General features: G+C 53.1%; 2 protein-coding genes across 6 annotated transcripts in view; both read right to left on the reverse strand.

Moving 5' to 3' along the window:
- PPP1R12C (protein phosphatase 1 regulatory subunit 12C) overlaps positions 1-123 on the reverse strand; it is a 21,488-nt gene extending 21,365 nt beyond the window's left edge. The window contains exon 1 of one of the 2 annotated variants that reach the window (XM_029244543.1): positions 15-106. In XM_029244543.1, coding sequence (XP_029100376.1) covers positions 15-91 — 77 coding nt within the window. In that variant the 5' untranslated portion in view covers positions 92-106. Of the gene's footprint in view, positions 1-14 lie in introns of both variants that reach the window. The other variant, XM_029244542.1, reaches the window with a different exon arrangement.
- A 2,565-nt stretch (positions 124-2,688) lies between these two features.
- On the reverse strand, positions 2,689-14,287 carry TNNT1 (troponin T1, slow skeletal type). Of its 4 annotated transcripts, XM_029245106.1 has the most exons (13): positions 14,242-14,273; positions 14,120-14,133; positions 13,801-13,833; positions 13,531-13,587; positions 12,690-12,711; positions 10,299-10,362; positions 9,502-9,618; positions 9,211-9,288; positions 6,855-6,968; positions 5,815-5,924; positions 3,862-3,952; positions 3,692-3,732; positions 2,689-2,832 (listed from the first exon to the last, which is right to left on the reverse strand). In XM_029245106.1, exons 1-13 carry the CDS (start codon positions 14,271-14,273, stop codon positions 2,787-2,789), a joined length of 819 nt encoding a protein of 272 aa, XP_029100939.1. In that variant the 3' UTR covers positions 2,689-2,786. The 4 variants fall into 4 exon arrangements, with proteins under 4 accessions (XP_029100939.1, XP_029100947.1, XP_029100953.1 ...); XM_029245114.1 differs by lacking the exon at positions 13,531-13,587 and having other exon boundaries at positions 14,242-14,287; XM_029245120.1 differs by lacking the exons at positions 13,531-13,587; positions 13,801-13,833; positions 14,242-14,273 and having other exon boundaries at positions 14,120-14,132.
- Positions 14,288-16,072: the final 1,785 nt, after the last annotated feature.

Raw genomic sequence — 16,072 nt, forward strand, 5'->3', positions numbered from 1 at the left:
CCCCCCACTGCCGCAACTGCTCCCGCCGCCGCTCGCGGGCCGCTGCCGCCGCCGCCCCGGGGCCCGCACCCGGGCCATCCTCGCCCGACATCGCACCGCCAGCCCGTGAGCGAACGAGCGAGCGAGCGCCGAGCTCCGAGCCCTGAGCCGCCGCCGCCCGCCCACGGGCCGCCGGGATCTACCGCCCGCCCAGCACCGTCCCGCGCCGCCCCGCGCCGCCCAAGGATCCACTGGCCCCCGCCCGGCGCGTGACGTCACCCCGCCGTCCCGGGGCGCGCTGGGAAATGGAGTCCTCAGCCTGGAGAGGCGAATGGCAACCGCCTCACGGAAGGCCGCGGGGAGCGCTGGGAAATAGAGTCCATAAGCGGAAATTGCTCTTGGCAACACTCCGGCCTCGATCGGCCCCGAGGCACACTGGGAAGTTCGCAGCTCCGAGGTGTCGAAAGGAAACATGATTGAGAGGATTCTCCTGCGAGTGCTGGGAAATGGAGTCTAAAGGCTACAGGTGTGCCCCACAGGGCATGCTGCGAAATGTAGTTCACAGCATCAAAAGGACGAAGAACTGTCCCCTGGGGACCTAGTAGGAAATGGACTTGACAGCCCGGGAGTCCTAAAAGGACTAAAAGTCCTAAAAGTCTGCTCGCTTCATCTAGAAATAAGCCCCAGGAGGACAGGAATTTTTGTCTTCCGTGTGCACTACTTGCTCCCAGTGCCAAGAACTGAGCCTAATAAAACGCGATCGGAAATAGTATTTTGGATGAATGAATGAATGGATTCCCTAGGTCGTGGGAAACGTCAGGACACTACGGGAAATTTAGTCCGCAACCCTTAGACCAAGACAATCCCTGGGTGACCTCCCGGGGCATGCTGGGAAGTAAAGATTGCGGTACAAAGGTCACGGCGATCGGCCGCTGGGCACGCTGGGAAACGTAGTCCTCGGGGCCACGCCCCTAAAGGCACAGTTGGTCCTAGGCAGAGTCCCAAAGCACCCCAAGTCCCTGATAGAACCCCTGGGTCACATCGGGAAAGGAACCGAAGAGACGGGGTCCACAATGACAGCTCCCCCAGAGCCTTCACTGGCCCTCCCTGCTACTGTCTCCTTGGGACGTGGAGCACGCTGGGAAATGTAGTCCGGGCTCTACATCCTCGCAAGCCATGCTGGGATTTGTAGTCCAGGGCCAGGCGATCGAACAGATGTGGAGGGTGAATTGCCTCATACATAGCACCATAAAGCATGAAATAATCCTTATGTTAAGCACTCTGCGCTTAAATCCTCATTGGGAAAGAGGCAGGCACTTTTAGACCGGAACAAAGACCCATAAAAAGCGCAAACGTTTCAGCATAACGGCGCTGAAATCCAAACAGAAGTAAGATTCTTTTTTCCCAAGGGATGTCAGAGCAGCCCTGCCCACTCTGAAGTCCCTGGGCTTGTGCAAAAAAAAATAATAATAATAATAATAATAAACTACAAATCCCGTGAGGCCTGGAGACCGTCGGGATGGACACAAAGGGGATAGCAGTCCCGGAGCCAGAAATCATATTGTGACCCATCTGTGACCTCACAGACGACGCAGAACAGAAAGGCGGGTGGCATCTCGGTTCCCGATGGCAGGTTTTTTTTGTTTGTTTGTTTGTTTTGTTTTTTCCGATGGCGGTTTTTCTTTTTTTTTTTTTTTTAAGGTTTATCCACTTTTGGCTTTCTGTTTTTGTTTTGCTTTGTTTTCAAGAGCCACAGTGCCTTTATTTAAGCATTTTTAAAAATTGAAGTACAGTTAATTTACAATGTTGTGTTAGTTTCAGGTGTACAGCAAAGTGACTCAGTTATTTTATATATATATATTTATTTATTATTATTAAGATTCTTTTCTCCTATAGGTTATTACAATTTTTTTTTAGGCTACGCCCTGCAGCTTGTGGGATCTTAGTTCCCCAACCAGGGATCGAACCCAGGCCCTCGGCAGTGAAATCCTAACCACTGAACCACCCTATTACAAAATATTGAGTATAGTTCTCTGTGCTCTACAGTACGTCCTTGTTGGTTATCTATCTTATATATAGCAGTGTGATCAGTGGGTTTGTTTGTTTTTTTAGTCTATTCACAAGGTTGTGTAACCATCACTACTGTCTAATTCCAGAACACTCCCATCACCCCCAAAAAGAAACACCATTCCTTTTAGCCATAACCCCTCATTCCTTCCTTCCCCTGAGGCCCTGGAGACCACGACTCTACTCCCTGCCTCTATGGATTTGCCTTCTAGAAATTTCCTATCAGTGGCATCACACAATGCGTGGCCTTTTGTGTCTGGCTTCTTTCGTTATGATTTGAAGACTCATCTACATTGCAGCCTGTGTCAGAGCCTCATTCGTTTTTATGGCTGAAGGATATTCCCTTGTATCCATTCACCAGTGGACGGACGTTTGGGTTGTTTCCACCTCTTGGCTATCGTGAGTAATGCTGCCAGGATTCCTGTACAAGTTTTTGTGAGGACAGAGATTTTCAGTTCTATTGGGGCAGAATTGCTGGGTCCTATGGTAACTCTACGTTTAACTTTTTGAGGGACTGCTGGAATGTTTTCCAAAGCGGCAGCCCCATTTTACATTCCTGCCGGCTGTGTGTGAGGGTTCAACCTTACACATCACCGTCATGATTGTTGAAGATTCTAATAATAACAATCAAAGAACAGCAGGTGCTGCAGGGGGAGCATTTATTTCAAGCCACAGATGGGACACACACTCCAAGGGCTCCCGGGTGCCTGGAGGGGGGTGGGGGGGCAGTGCCCAGATCCTCACTTCCAGCGGCCTCCAACGCGGCCCTTCCCGGCCCCCTTCCGGCTGTAGGAAAGGAGGGGTGTCAGAAAGGAAGGCCTCCCTGACCCACCTCTGAGATGGGTCCCTGTCCTCAATTCAGAGAGTCCATCCCCCCAAATCCCCGCCCTCCCCGCCAGAGGAAGAGGCCGGCAAGTGCCTTCTCATTGGGTTCACTGCCTGGAGTGGCGTGATTAGTGGTCACAGGCCCACAGGCGGGCAGGAGTTGATGTCAGTGGGTGAGCTCAGGATGTTCATATGGGCACTGATAAATATTTATGGGTACAGGGATGGGGGAAGGAAAGGGTGAGTGACTGAGAGAGGGTCGGGGAGGCTGGGGTGAAAGAGACAGAAAGATGGAAAATGAGATGGAGAGAGAAGATGAACAGAAGGCAGAGGGGAGGGAGGGAGGGAAGGAGACACAGGGGAGACAGAACAAGAAACAGAGGAAAAGCCGGGCTTCTCAACCTCAGCACCAGCGACATTCGGGGGCCGGATCATTCTGTGGTGAGGGCTGTCCTGTGCGTTGTAGGACGTGGAACAGCAGCCCTGGGCTCCACCCACCAGGTGCCAGTAGCATCCCCCTCCCCAAACAGGTTCGAAACATCCCCCAATATCCCCGGGGTCGGGGGCAAGGTCACCCCCGCCCTGAGAAACAGTGATTTAGAGGGACCTAGAAACAGGGATTGAGACCCCAGAAGAGAGCTGGAGGGTGGAGAGGAAAGGACACATTATGAGACCGTCCCAGAGAAAGAGGGATAAAGACAGAGCCCCCAAGGAGGGGTGGAGAACTGAAACTCAGAGTAAGGGACAGCCAGAGGAAAGGAAAGAGAGGTCCCAAGAGTCAGATGGAGGGTGTGGGGCTCAGGGCCGGGTTCACACTTACAACTTCTGGGCGTGGCTGATGCGATTGTACAGAACATTGATCTGCAGAGACAGGGGGGAGATTCTGGCACAGCCGAAGGGACAGGCTGCTCACCCCCTACCCAGCCCCAGCCCAGCCCCCCACCCGGCCATCCCCAGCCCAGCCTGGCCTCCAGCAGAGATGGGTCTCACCTCATATTTCTGCTGCTTCAGCTTCTCCATCAGGTCAAACTTCTCGGACTCCAACTGGTGGATCCAGTCCGACAGTTCCTGGGCCTTCTCCCTGGCAGGGCAGAAGGGCTATCATGGAAGGGAGCCAGGCCAGGCCATGAGCCCAAAGAAGTTGAGGGAAGTGTTCAAAGCCACACAGCGAGTCTCTGAGTTCGACATTATTGGTGCCATTTTGTTAATGTTTGAGGCCACGATATTCAAAGTGAATTGCAGCAAGGGGTTTTAAAATCTCTGCCCACTTCTCCATATCCAAAACAGAGAGCTCATGTTTCTCTAAGGGAGAATGAGCATGGTTAAGGGCCTAGGCCCTGGAGTCAGAAAGCCTTGGTTCAAATACCAGCTATGGACTACCGATTTCTTCTATGTGAGAAAACAAACCTCTATATTTTAGGCTGCTATAGTCAGATCTCAGTTATAAGAGGCCAGACTTATTCCGAACTGTTAAAAACCTACTGCCTTGAACTGTTATAGAATGAGAGAATAGGTATAAAGTACCTGGCACGTGCTAAACACTCGACAAAGCTAGTTGTTATCATTCTTTTTATTCTTACTAGCAGTCTTTGTTGTCTTTTGCCAGCTAATGGTCTTCAAAGGCTGTCTCTTCCATGGTGTGTTTTACTTTAAAATTTTAGAGACCATCATATGACCTCTATCTAATAAATAAAACTGAAATAACTTGAGATCCTCAAAAAATATTAGTAGATCCACATTATGAGTGGATGTGTGGTGAGGGAAGGAAAGAGGAGGAAGAAGGAACTTTCACAACATGTTATTTAGTGCTAGGCCCTGTGATAATGTGACTGGGGAAGGACGGCACATCGCCAGTGCTGGGCTGGAGCCAAATCCGCGCATCCTTTCCCGACTCCGACTCCGAGTGCACAGTTCTCACGCTGGTAGTTTGACATCAGCATGGTGGGAGTATTTACACCGTGGAAATGAGCAAATGCTAAGATGTGGACTTTTAGGCCCTGGAGATCCACTTGTTAAACATTTACCATCACACCACTTTGTAAAAGAGTGATGAAGAGCACAGACTACCGCACCAGACTGCCTGGGTTCAAATCCCCACTCTCCCACTTGCAAGGTGTGCAACCCTGGAAAGTTTACTTAACCTCTCTGTGCCTAGGGTTGCTCTTTCTTTTTTTGTTTCTTAATGTTCCAGTTGCTTGAGGGTGTCTACCTCATAGGGTTGTAAGCCCTCCACAGGGGGCTGCTGCTGCCATACTGACCTGATGTAGATTTTGTCATCATCGCCTCATTTTACCAGTGAGGTAGGCAAGGCTCACAGAAGGTAAACCACGTGCCTCAGATCACCCAGCTGTAAGTGGTGAAGCCGGCACTGAGCCCCTGGCAAGTGGTTTCAGATGTTGAGCTCCAAACCCCATCACTGTGCTGCCTATGAGGTGGTGGATGTTTCTGACTTTAAACTCTGTGCCTGGGCCAGATAATGTCAAGATGCGGGCGAGGGCCCTGAAGGGAAGACCCTCCCCGGCCTCCCCTCAGGTGGCTTTACCACGGGATGCAGGCTGTGCAGACAGTGAGCTGTGAAGGGCAAGATAGAGCCCCACCCAGAAGAGATGTGGCTGGAAAACTGTTGCCAGTGCATCTGGCTTTAATTCACGTAAAAGATGGGGCCCATTCGGAGTTCCCAGGGGCCATCAAAACACCATCATCTCCTAAATTTTGGTCAGATCTGTTGTCTGGCTTCCGTATTATCACCCAGACTCTACAGGTCTCGGCACCCACAAAACGTGGGGCCTATATCGGTGAAACATTCCACAGGGCAGTCTACAGGGGCGCAGAGAGGGAGAGACACTTGCCCAAAGGCACACAGCACCAGGGCTTCCGCCCACTCGGATCTGGGTCAGGCGTCCCCTTATCTGCCTGTCTCATACCCAGGCCCCTCCCACCTACCGGAGCTGTTCTTCTCCCATGTGGTCGATGTTCAGAGGCTTTTTACGCTCCGACAAGATGCGCAGTTTCATCTCACGCCCTGTCTGGCGCTTACCCCGCTTCTGTTCTGCCTGACGGTTGAAAAGGACATCGTGAACTAGGGGATGGGTCCACCGGATGGCTCCGCACATCAGGACCCAGGGGTCCAGGCCCCGAGCCCTCCTCGCTCAGACCCAGGGATCCAGGCCCCCAGCCCCTCCTCCCTCAGACCCAGGGATCCAGGCCCCCAGCCCCTCCTCCCTCAGACCCAGGAGTCCAGCCCCCAGCCCCATCTCCCTCAGACCCAGGGGTCCGGGCCTCCAACGCCTCCCCGCTCAGACCCAGGGGTCCGGGCCACCAGCCCCTCCTCCCTCAGACCCAGGGGTCCGGGTTCCCAGCCCATCCTCCCTCAGCCCAGAACCCCCAGACCCACCTCCCTCAGAACCAGGGGTCCGGGCCCCCAACCCCTCCCCGTCACACTCAGGGGTCGGGGCCCACATCCCCACCTCCCTTTGCCCACACTCCCAGCCCCTCCCCCCTCACACCCCGGGGTCCCGGCCCCAGCCCCACCCCCCTCAGAGCCAAGGATCCAGGCCCCCAGCACCTCAGCCCAGACCGCCCAGACCATCCCCCCTCAGACCCACGGGTCCGGGCCCCCAACCCTCTCCTGCCTCAGCCCAGACACCCAGCCCCTCCCCACTCAGACCCGGGGAACGGGCCCCCAACGCCTCGCCCCATTCAGACCCAGGGGTCCGGGCCCCCAGCCCCTCCCCCCGCAGACCCAGGAGTCCTGCCCCTATTTCCTCCCACTTCAGACTCAGGGGTCCGGGCCCCAGCCCCTTCCTCCCTCAGCCCAGAACCCCAGCCCCTCTCCCCAGAGACCCAGGGGTCCAGGCCTCAGTGCTTCCCCCGTCCGACCCAAGGGTCCGGGCCCCAGCCCCTCCTCCCACATCTTTGGGAGACCAGTCCTTTGCGTACCACACTACCCGTTTCCTGTTCAGGCCCTAGCAGGCTGAACTCACCTTGACCAGGTAACCCCCAAAATGGGCCCCCATGTTGGACAGAACCTTCTTCTTTTTGGCGTCATCCTCAGCCCGCTTCTTGGCCTCTTCCTCTTCCTTCCGCATCTTCTCCTCCTGTGGGAAGAAAGGGGTTAATTCCTGGGCCTCCCTCCAGCACCCTGGACTGAGAGGGGAGGGGGTCTGAGATGGGCACGTGGGAGGGGGCCCTCTTCTGCACTGAGTGAAGCAGGGATCAATCAGACCCAAGCGTAAAACAAGGTCAATATCAGAACAGGCAAGGATGCTGACGGTCCCCTCCTCACCTTTCCAGGCCCGGCTGTGTGACCACCTGCAAGTCCTTCCTCCTCTTTGAGACTTTATATACCACCCCCAAGGAAAATATTAAACTAGTGGAGGGACGTGCTTGCTTTTTTCTGCATGCTCCAGCCTGAAATGGCCAATGGTGATCTTTGCTGTGTGACCTCAGTGCAGGCACGTACCCTCTCTGGGACTTACTCTTCCTTAGTCTCATGAGAGGAGAATGACTGTCCTCAGAGGGTCATGGAAGGTAACTTGTGATGGGAGTCGGGGGGCTTGGGGCAGTAAAGAGGCTCTTGGCCTTGAGCCTGAGGAAGAGGTTCTAGAATGCCTTCACTAAGGCATTACCACATCCAGAAAGTCTGCACTGCATGTTCCAGAATTAGTGGCTTGTCCAGACCAAAGCCCCATCCCCACTGGAGAGGCAGGTGAGATGGGCATGATGGTATTTCACTTGCCCAGGATTCCCCGCCTGAATTAATTTCCTCTCGCTGCTGTAATTTGCAAACAGAGTGGCTTAAAACAATGAAAGTTTATCAGCTTATAGTTCTGCAGGTCAAAAGTCTGAAATGGGTCTCATGAGCTAAGTCAAGGTATGGACAGGGTTGGGTCCTTCTGGAGGCATTAGGGGAGATTCACTCCCTTTGCTCTTCCGGCTTCTAGGGGCCGCCTGCATCCCTTGGCTCAGGGCCACTTCCCCCATCTTCAAAGGTCCTCCCTTGTTTACGGACCCTTGTGATAACACTGGGCTCACCCAGGAAATCCAGGAGAACCTCCTGATCTCAAGATCTTTAACTTAATCATACCTACAAAGTCCCTTTTGCCAGGCAGGTTCCCATATTCATAGTCTCTGGGAACTAGGATGTGGACATCTTTGGGAGACCAGTCCTTTGCGTACCACACCACCCATTTCCTGTTCTTTAAAAGTGGTTTCAGGGGGCTTCCCTGGTGGCACAGTGGTTAAGAATCCACCTGCCAATGCAGGGGACACGGGTTCGAGCCCTGGTCCGGGAAGATCCCACATGTCATGGAGCAACTAAGCCCGTGCGCCACAACTACTGAGCCTGTGCTCTGGAGCCCGCGAGCCACACTTACTGAGCCTGCATGCCACAACTAGTGAAGCCCACATGTCTAGAGCCCATGCTCTGAAACAAGAGAAGCCACCGCAATGAGAAGCCCGCGCACCGCAACGAAGAGTAGCCCCCGCTCGCCGCAACTAGAGAAAACCGGCGCCAGCAGCAACGAAGACCCAACACGGCCAAAAATAAATAAATAAATAGATAGATAGATAAATAAATAAAGTGGTTTGAGGGACTTTGCTGTTGGTCCAGTGGTTAAGACTCTGTGAGGGGGCATGGGTTCGATCCCTGGTAGGGGAACTAAGATCCCACGTGTCGCGCAGCGTGGCAAAACAAAAACAAAAACAAAAAAAAGTGGTTTGAGTGAGCCACTCCTGATGCCAAATCAGGTCATGTTTTCAAGGGTTAAACCAATGGGAGCATTCTAGCCACTCTCTCCCAACTAGCCAGTGATTCACTCCAAGGTGGACAGGTGAACAATTTGAAAACATCCCAGGATTTGTGCAGGAGACAGAGAAAAGAGGAGTTTAAGCCAGAGCTGCTGGTGGCCGTTTGCCACCCCTGCCTGGGAACCATCTGGTTTGCCTGGGACTGATGGGATGCAGGATTTTCAGGGCTCAGACCAGGAAAGTACCAGGCAAACCAGGATGAGTTGCTCACCCTCCTGGACACACTGTCCACAGAAATATTGGCCAAGATGGGAAGATAAAAGCTGGGTCTTCGTGATATTATTTGAGTCCCTTGATCCAGCCATGCCTGAAGCAAGCCATGCCCTAGACCTTTTAGTTATATGAGCCAATAAAGTTCTCTTTCTGCTAAGTTCAGTTTGGGTTGGAGTTTCTGTCCCTTCCAACAGAAAGACCCTTGAATAATACAGCATGAGGACTTTTATGGGATCACAGAGAATGTCATGAGTGGAAAATTGCAGTGTCCAGCTGAGAAAGTAACATTTGGGCTCTGGGAGGAGGGGAAACACCCACCACCAGCTTAGCCTGACGCTCACGCTCCTTCTCGGTTCTGAAGCGCTGTTGCTCAGCTCTCTCCGCCCGGCGCCGCTCCTGGGGGAGAGAGAAGGATGAGGGGGTGCAGGGACCACCACGCACCCCCTTTATCACTTCCCAGGGTAGGTCAAGAGTGGTGATGGGCACCAACTTGGGTACTTTCCCAAAAGTTTCAGCCTTGGGTCTGTAGTGGACGGGAACGTATCTCCCAAGGCCCAAAGGATGGAAGGAGGGAGAAGAATTTGGGGAACCCCACCTCCCTTGACTCACAATACGCTCTTTTAGCGCCACGAGCTCCTCTTCCTCTTTCTTCCGCTGTTCAAAATGCACGTCAATGAGCGTCTGCAGCTCCAGCAGATCTTTTTCCATGCGCTTCCGGTGGATGTCCTAGGGGACAGAGGGTGGGAGCACGGTCATTCCCCAGGTGGTGCCCCAAGAGGGTGCCAACCTCTCAGCACTTCTGAGAAGCATCAGGAGGGGGAGCCCTTTGCAGCAAGAATTGGTGCGGTTAGGCTTCCCTGGTGGCGCAATGGTTAAGAATCCATCTGCCAATGCAGGGCACACATGTTTGAGCCCTAGTCTGGGAAGATACCACATGCCACAGAGCAACTAAGCCCGTGCGCCACAACTACTGAGCCTGCACTCTGGAGCCCGCGAGCCACAACTACTGAAGCCCGTGCGCCTAGAGCCCGTGCGCCGCAACAAGAGAAGCCACCGCAATGAGAAGCCTGCGCACCGCAACGAAGAGTAGCCCCCGCTCGCTCTGCAACGAGAGAAAGCCCGCGCGGAGCAACGGAGACCCAACGCAGGCAAAAATAAATTAAAAAAAAAAAAAGAATTGGTGGGGTTGACAGCTGGGACAGACGTCTGCCATGCACTGTGTTTCCAGCAGATGGCAGCAAAGCATCGTATTCTGACACTAAACTAAGGGGCTGCCAAGACACAATTCCAAAAGAAGCGGGTAGGAAACAAACAAACAAAAAACAGTGGCTAGGGAGGGGCACCTCTTCCTAATTTGCACCCTATAGGCTAGCAGCCCCTCCTGGGATGAGATGTCTGTTACTTACATCGAAGTCCACACGTTCCCCCTCTGGGATCTTTGGGGGGATCAGCGGAGGTACCACGGGCCGGCTGAGTGGACAGAAGAGAAGAAACACTGAGTAGTCTGACCTCCCTGCTGAATGTAAAATATTTTACTAATAACGTTTTATATGGATTCATGTTGAAATTCTGAGATTTTGGCTTTAACGGGTTGAGTAAAATACGCTGTTGGGATTGATTTGACCTGTTTGGGTTTACTTCTTAAAAGGCTGCTAGTAAAAAAAAAAAATTGTTTCTTAAGTTATTACATATGTGGCTTGCATTGTATTTGTATTGGGTGGTGCTGCTTTGGGGGACTGCCCTGGGCACTCCCACTTCTTGGAATTTTCTCTTCCTTTGGTTTCTTTCTTTCTTTCTTACTTTCTTTTTTAAGCTGGAGAATTTATTTTTATTCTTGCAGTTTTATACTAGGAAGTCAACATTTTTTAATAATTCATTGTTCACAATTGATTTATAAGAAACTTTAATCCTTAAATTGTACATCAGTATCCTATGACTCCAAATCTTATTTATCACTCTCCCTCCAGTCTGAAGGAAATGATCATGTCATTTATTAACTTCCACAGACAGCACAGTCCCACTGACATAACATTCGGTTTGAAGTCCTACACTCATATGAAAATTAAGAAGAGCCAGTATCAAACTGGCCTGAAACCTGATTGTGTTCCTGGCTCAAGATACCTGTAGTAAATTTATAAGTCCACACTAAGACGCAAAAATAAACTAGGGTGTGTATATCGTATAAAAAACTTTTCACAGTAGAGTAAAAATAACATTAAAATGTTACAGAATTTCAATCATATTACAGTGTTTTAATCAATTAGCTTTCAAATTGCCTGATTAATTGAATTAAATGCAAATAACTTTGTATGGGATTTTTTTTTTATGTTTGCCCAGCATTTCAAAATGGTTATGGAATATAACTTTTAAAATGTCAAAATACGCTCTACATATTGCACTTTTCTGCTAGGCTGGGCTAGTATCCTCCATGGCAAGATACCAAAACTATTGAAGAAAATACACTTTAAAATCAATAGCTATTTTATTAATTTCCTTGAAATTATCATCATCGTTACCAAAACCTTCCAGGATTTTGTAAGATTTGATTTCTTAAATACAGCTTTAAAGTTTAACTTAAGGAACGAAAAAATCCCTCATATATTTGACTCTTTATTTCCTTTTTTGGTCACTCAATGATCAAAGAGAATTTTAAACAAATTATGCTTCATCTTTCCTGGCTTAATAAAAAGCAACAATTTCTATTAACCAAATTAAGAGAGCTTTGCCCTTTGATTCATTCGTGGGACACTCTTGTGATTAATGTCATTCACTCCTGTGACTTCGATTATCATCAATTACCGAGGATTCACGAACTCTGTCTCCAGCCCAGACTCTCTCCCAAACCCCAGACTCCAGTAAACAGATGCTTCCTGAACATTTCCTGCCTTTGCACACACCCTGCCCCAACTGAGCTCATCAACCTGTGGGTCTCTCAGTCTGTGGCCCCTTTCTACCCTATGCCCTCTGCTCCAGCTTAGGCCTTTTCCCCTTGAAAACTCACCACATCCTACAGTTCCCTGGCCATGTCATGTGCCTTTGTGCCCCCTTGCCTCTGTTTGCTCTGCCCTACAATGCCCTTCCCCTGATATACTCCACCCCTGAGACCTTCCCTCCTCCAACAAGCTTTCCCTGACACTGAAGCACACCTGTGCTTTCATGTGCCCCTGTGCTCTCAGCCAGATCTGATCCTCGGCCCCCTCTGCTCAGAACCTTTCCATGGCTCCCCGGTGTCCCAGAGAATTTCTGCATCTCATGCTCGATTGCTGCCTCCTTGCATCTCCAAGCTTTGTCCCCAGTGTCACACCCTCCAGGGTGAGCTCTCACAGTCTTCCCTGGTCTGCCTAGTTTGGATCTTTCTCATCAGAATGACCTGTGTCTGCATCTGTTCCCTGAAACACTGGCCAAGATCCAGCTACTGGACCTTGCACACACCACTCCGCTTCGTCATCTACAATCTCCCTTCTACTTCCTTCAGCTAGCAAACTCTTCCGCCCTCAGGACTCAGCATCACCTCCCCTGGGAAGCCTTCCTTGATATTCTAGGGCACAGATAGGGCCCTCTTCTGCACTACCATTGCTGTATCTGGGTCTGTTACACCAACAGGACAGCAAGAGTCTGACTCTTGCCAAACACAGTGGGAAGTTCACCAGAAATGTTTGTGGAAAGGAGGAGTCACTGTCCTTTTCTATGTTTCCATTTCCCCACTCCCCTTCTCTGCCTTTCTTGCAGCCTATCTCTGGAGGTGGGTGATATATTTAAGAGGACATGATTGGGAGCCCCACCCCCCAGGATCTCACCTTGGTTTGGGGCGCTCCTCTTCTGGTGGAGGGATACAAAAAGATAATTAGCAAGAGTTCGTGGGGTGGGCATGACACATCCAAAGGAGGGACCTGCCTCCAAGCCTTGGTCCCCACAAGCCCAGTTCCCTTCTCCTGCAGCTCTGGGGGAAGGGTATGGGGGGGGAAGAGGATAAGGGAAATCGGGGTGGCCATAAAGGAGGGAGAGGGTCACATGCATCAGATATACATTCAGAACTGGTGTGGGGATCCCCCTCCCATTTCTCTGGGAACCCAGGTGTCCAAACCGCCAGACCATAAGGAGAAAAAACAAACAAACCCTCAGACCCTCGTTCTACATACCCAGAGCTCCTGCCCTCCATCAAGATCTAGCAGTGCAGGGAGGCCCCAAGCCCCCTCTTCACTCGGTGACCCGGGAGTTGTGTCCCCAGCCACCTCCCCCTTGGGGACAGAGGAATACAGACTCCCACTGCTAGTCCCTTCTACAACCCACGCCCCAACCTTTGAATGTATATGAAGGAGACAAGTAACAGACAGGCGAAGATGAGGGAGGAGGGGTGCCTCTCCGCAAACATCCAACCCTTCTATAAGTATTCCTCCAGACTGGGGAAGAAGGCTTGGGTGTCGGTCCCTTTAAGAAGGAAGGGAACGGGTTAAAGCCATTGCGAGGCTGTTTCCCTTCTTGGCCACTGGAGGGCGCGAGAGCTCTCCGGGGCTTAAAGGACCGGGCCTGGGACGGGTTACGGGGACGGGTTACGGGAGCGGGGAGGGAGTCATCTTGGAGGTCAGGGCCCTGAGGACCCCCGAAATCGGCCTCAGGAAGCGAAGCAGCCGCGGTTACCTCGCTCAGCCAACGGCTCCGGCTCCTCGGGGGCTGGGGAGGGGGCGGGAGGAGAAGCTAGGATTTGGGGAGCCGGGGGAGGGGAGCAGCCATGCCCGGATGCGGGAAGGGGAGAGAAGGGAGAGAGGGGAGAGGCTGTTAAAGGAGCTGAGGCCGAGACCATCGAGATCCCCGCCCCCGCCCAGCCTGCACCCCGTGGACTAGCGTCCCCACCGCACCAGCCCCCCGGTGCCGCGTCCAGCTCCAGACCTGCGGAGTCCAGGGCCTCACCTTCCTCCTCCTCCTCCTCAGCAGCCTCCTCTTCTGGAAGGGGTGGGGGAGACAAGAGGAGGCGTGAGGAGCCCGGGGCGGGGGGGACGGCAGAGGCTTCAGATGGGGGGAAGAGTGCGTGAGTGCGCAGAGACCCGCGTTCAGGTTCGAGTCTCATCTAGACGGGGGGACCCCTCTGGGCCTCAGCTGCGAGTGGGCCCGCTGAGCTTTACCACGGGCTGTGCGGACCAGGAGGGTGGGCGTAGGGCAGGGTGGGCTAAGATGCGCCAAGGTGTCCCCACCTCCCCTCCCCCCCAAGGCCATCCCACTCTCCACTCACCTTCAGGCTGCTCCCTGAGGACCCGGGAGGGAAGGAAAGAGGGAGGGGAGAGTTAGGCGCCTTGGAGGTGGGAGGTGTCTCCACCGCTCCAGGGCCCCAGCCCGCCTGCCAGCATCACTCACTCCTCATATTCCTGCTCTTCGGCGTCCGACATCCTGGTGTCCTGCTGCGACCTATGAAAAGCAGAGAACAGGCGGAGTGGGGTGGGGTCCAGAGGAGGAGGGGCTGGGGGCCGGGACCCCTGGGTCTGAGGGGGGAGGGGCTGGGGGCCGGGACCCCTGGGTCTGAGGGAGGAGGGGCTGGGGGCCTGGATCCTGGGTCTGAGGGAGGAGGGGCGGGGCGTCTGGACCCCTGGGTCTGAGGAAGGAGGGGCCGGGGGCCTGGATCCTGGGTCTAAGGGAGGAGGGGCCGGGGGCCTGGATCCTGGGTCTGAGGGGGGAGGGGCTGGGGGTCTGGACCCCTGGGTCTGAGGGAGGAGAGGCTGGGGACCTCCAACTCCTAAAGACTCCTAAACTGAGGGTGAAGACAGCGCATTGGGAGATACGGTCCGGGCAGAGCCCCAAGGCTGCAGCCCCCGCCCCCTGACCACAGCTGTCCCCTTTTGTCTTATGACAAGTCCGTAGGAACCTGATCTGAGTAGGCATTAGGAGGAGGTATTTGGGAAGGGACAGTGGTCCGAAGACAATAGCTGCCCCACCCCCAGGGTCTATTTTGGGGGGATGTCGTAGAGGGTGACACCGAGGACATCTCTTGAGAAGTATTCGTGGAGGGGGGGTTCTAGGAGAATTAATCATACCCGCTGCCCTCTCCCACCCCAGGTCCCCTCCCCTTTGGCTGGTTATCTGCCCACCTGTCGCCTCCTTTCACCTTCACCCACTGCCATGGAGGAGACAGGACACATAAGAGCAGCTTCTGTCCCCAGACCTCATCCTGACCCCTAAATACTAACACTCCCTAATCTCTGAGATCCCCAAGGCACCCAGGTTGAGAGACCCCAACTTATGAATTCTGAAAAACAGTAACTCCTCATATCTCCAGATTCTGAGACTCCAACTGTCGAGACTCCCGATTATGCGTGCCCTAAAATCTTGACCCCCTAGGTCTTGACATTCCCTAAATTCTGAAACCTCAGGACTGTGAGACCCCAAAATCTGGATGCATAAACTCAGGGGACTGATTCATGAAACCCCCAAATATGACATTACAAATTCTAATACCTCCCATCATGAGACATGAGATTCTGCGACCTCAATTCCTAAATCGTCAGATTCTGAGACACTGCCCCCCAGTTCTGACACCCAGACTGTCTGTCATCCAAGCCCAGGGACTCCCAGTTTCTGAGATTCCCTCAGACTCAGACCTCTGAGGTCCTAAGGTGTTATATTCTGGGACACCCAAACCCTGCACTCCCAGCTTCTCTAACCCCCAAGTCCTAATACGTTCCCTTCCATCCCCAGTTCCTCTGGGACCCTTACCTGAGGCTGCGTCTGCAGAGGTGTGAGCGGTGGGGCAGTCTTGCTGGGCAGGCTGAAGCACCCCCAGTTTATAGTGGGAGGCTCAGCCCCGCCCCAGGGGGAGAGGGAGGGGTAGAGAATTCCTTTCCTCACACTCAGAGGCTGCCCTGCCCCCACTCTGGCTCCACTTTCGGGATAGAGGCACCTCCTGGCTGTTCCAAGGCCTCTCCTCTATCCCAAAAGCATTGTCCAGGAACCCCGGGCTGGGTCAGGCCACCCTCGGGCTCCACATCTCCCAGATCACACGGCACGCTATGCTCCGAAGCCCCTTGGAGGATGCTTATTGATGAAAAGGGTACAAGGGACCCCTTCTCGCTCCATGAAGGGGTCCCTTTCTCTGTGTCTCTCTGGGCCTCCACTTCCCGTACCCCGTTTCCCTGTCTCTATCTCTCCTTTGTCTCTGTGACTCTTCGTCTGTGTTTCTCTGTGTGTGTCTGTC

This window comes from Monodon monoceros, unplaced genomic scaffold (genome assembly GCF_005190385.1).
Source record: "Monodon monoceros isolate NGI ecotype Baffin Bay Population unplaced genomic scaffold, NGI_Narwhal_1 Super_Scaffold_10, whole genome shotgun sequence".
Classification (NCBI taxonomy): Eukaryota; Metazoa; Chordata; class Mammalia; order Artiodactyla; family Monodontidae; genus Monodon; species Monodon monoceros.

What these genes read in the sequence shown, in the direction of transcription:
- TNNT1 (XM_029245100.1), bottom strand. Translation starts at nt 13,693, where the DNA reads ATGGTCTCGGCCTCAGCTCCTTTAACAGCCTCTCCCCTCTCTCCCTTC. An exon ending in TGGCGCTAAAAGAGCGTATT is followed by an intron (nt 9,289 to 9,501) that starts GTGAGTCAAGGG and finishes TCTCTCCCCCAG; the next exon opens with GAGCGGCGCCGGGCGGAGAG. An exon ending in TTGGGGGTTACCTGGTCAAG is followed by an intron (nt 5,925 to 6,854) that starts GTGAGTTCAGCC and finishes TTCAACCGTCAG; the next exon opens with GCAGAACAGAAGCGGGGTAA.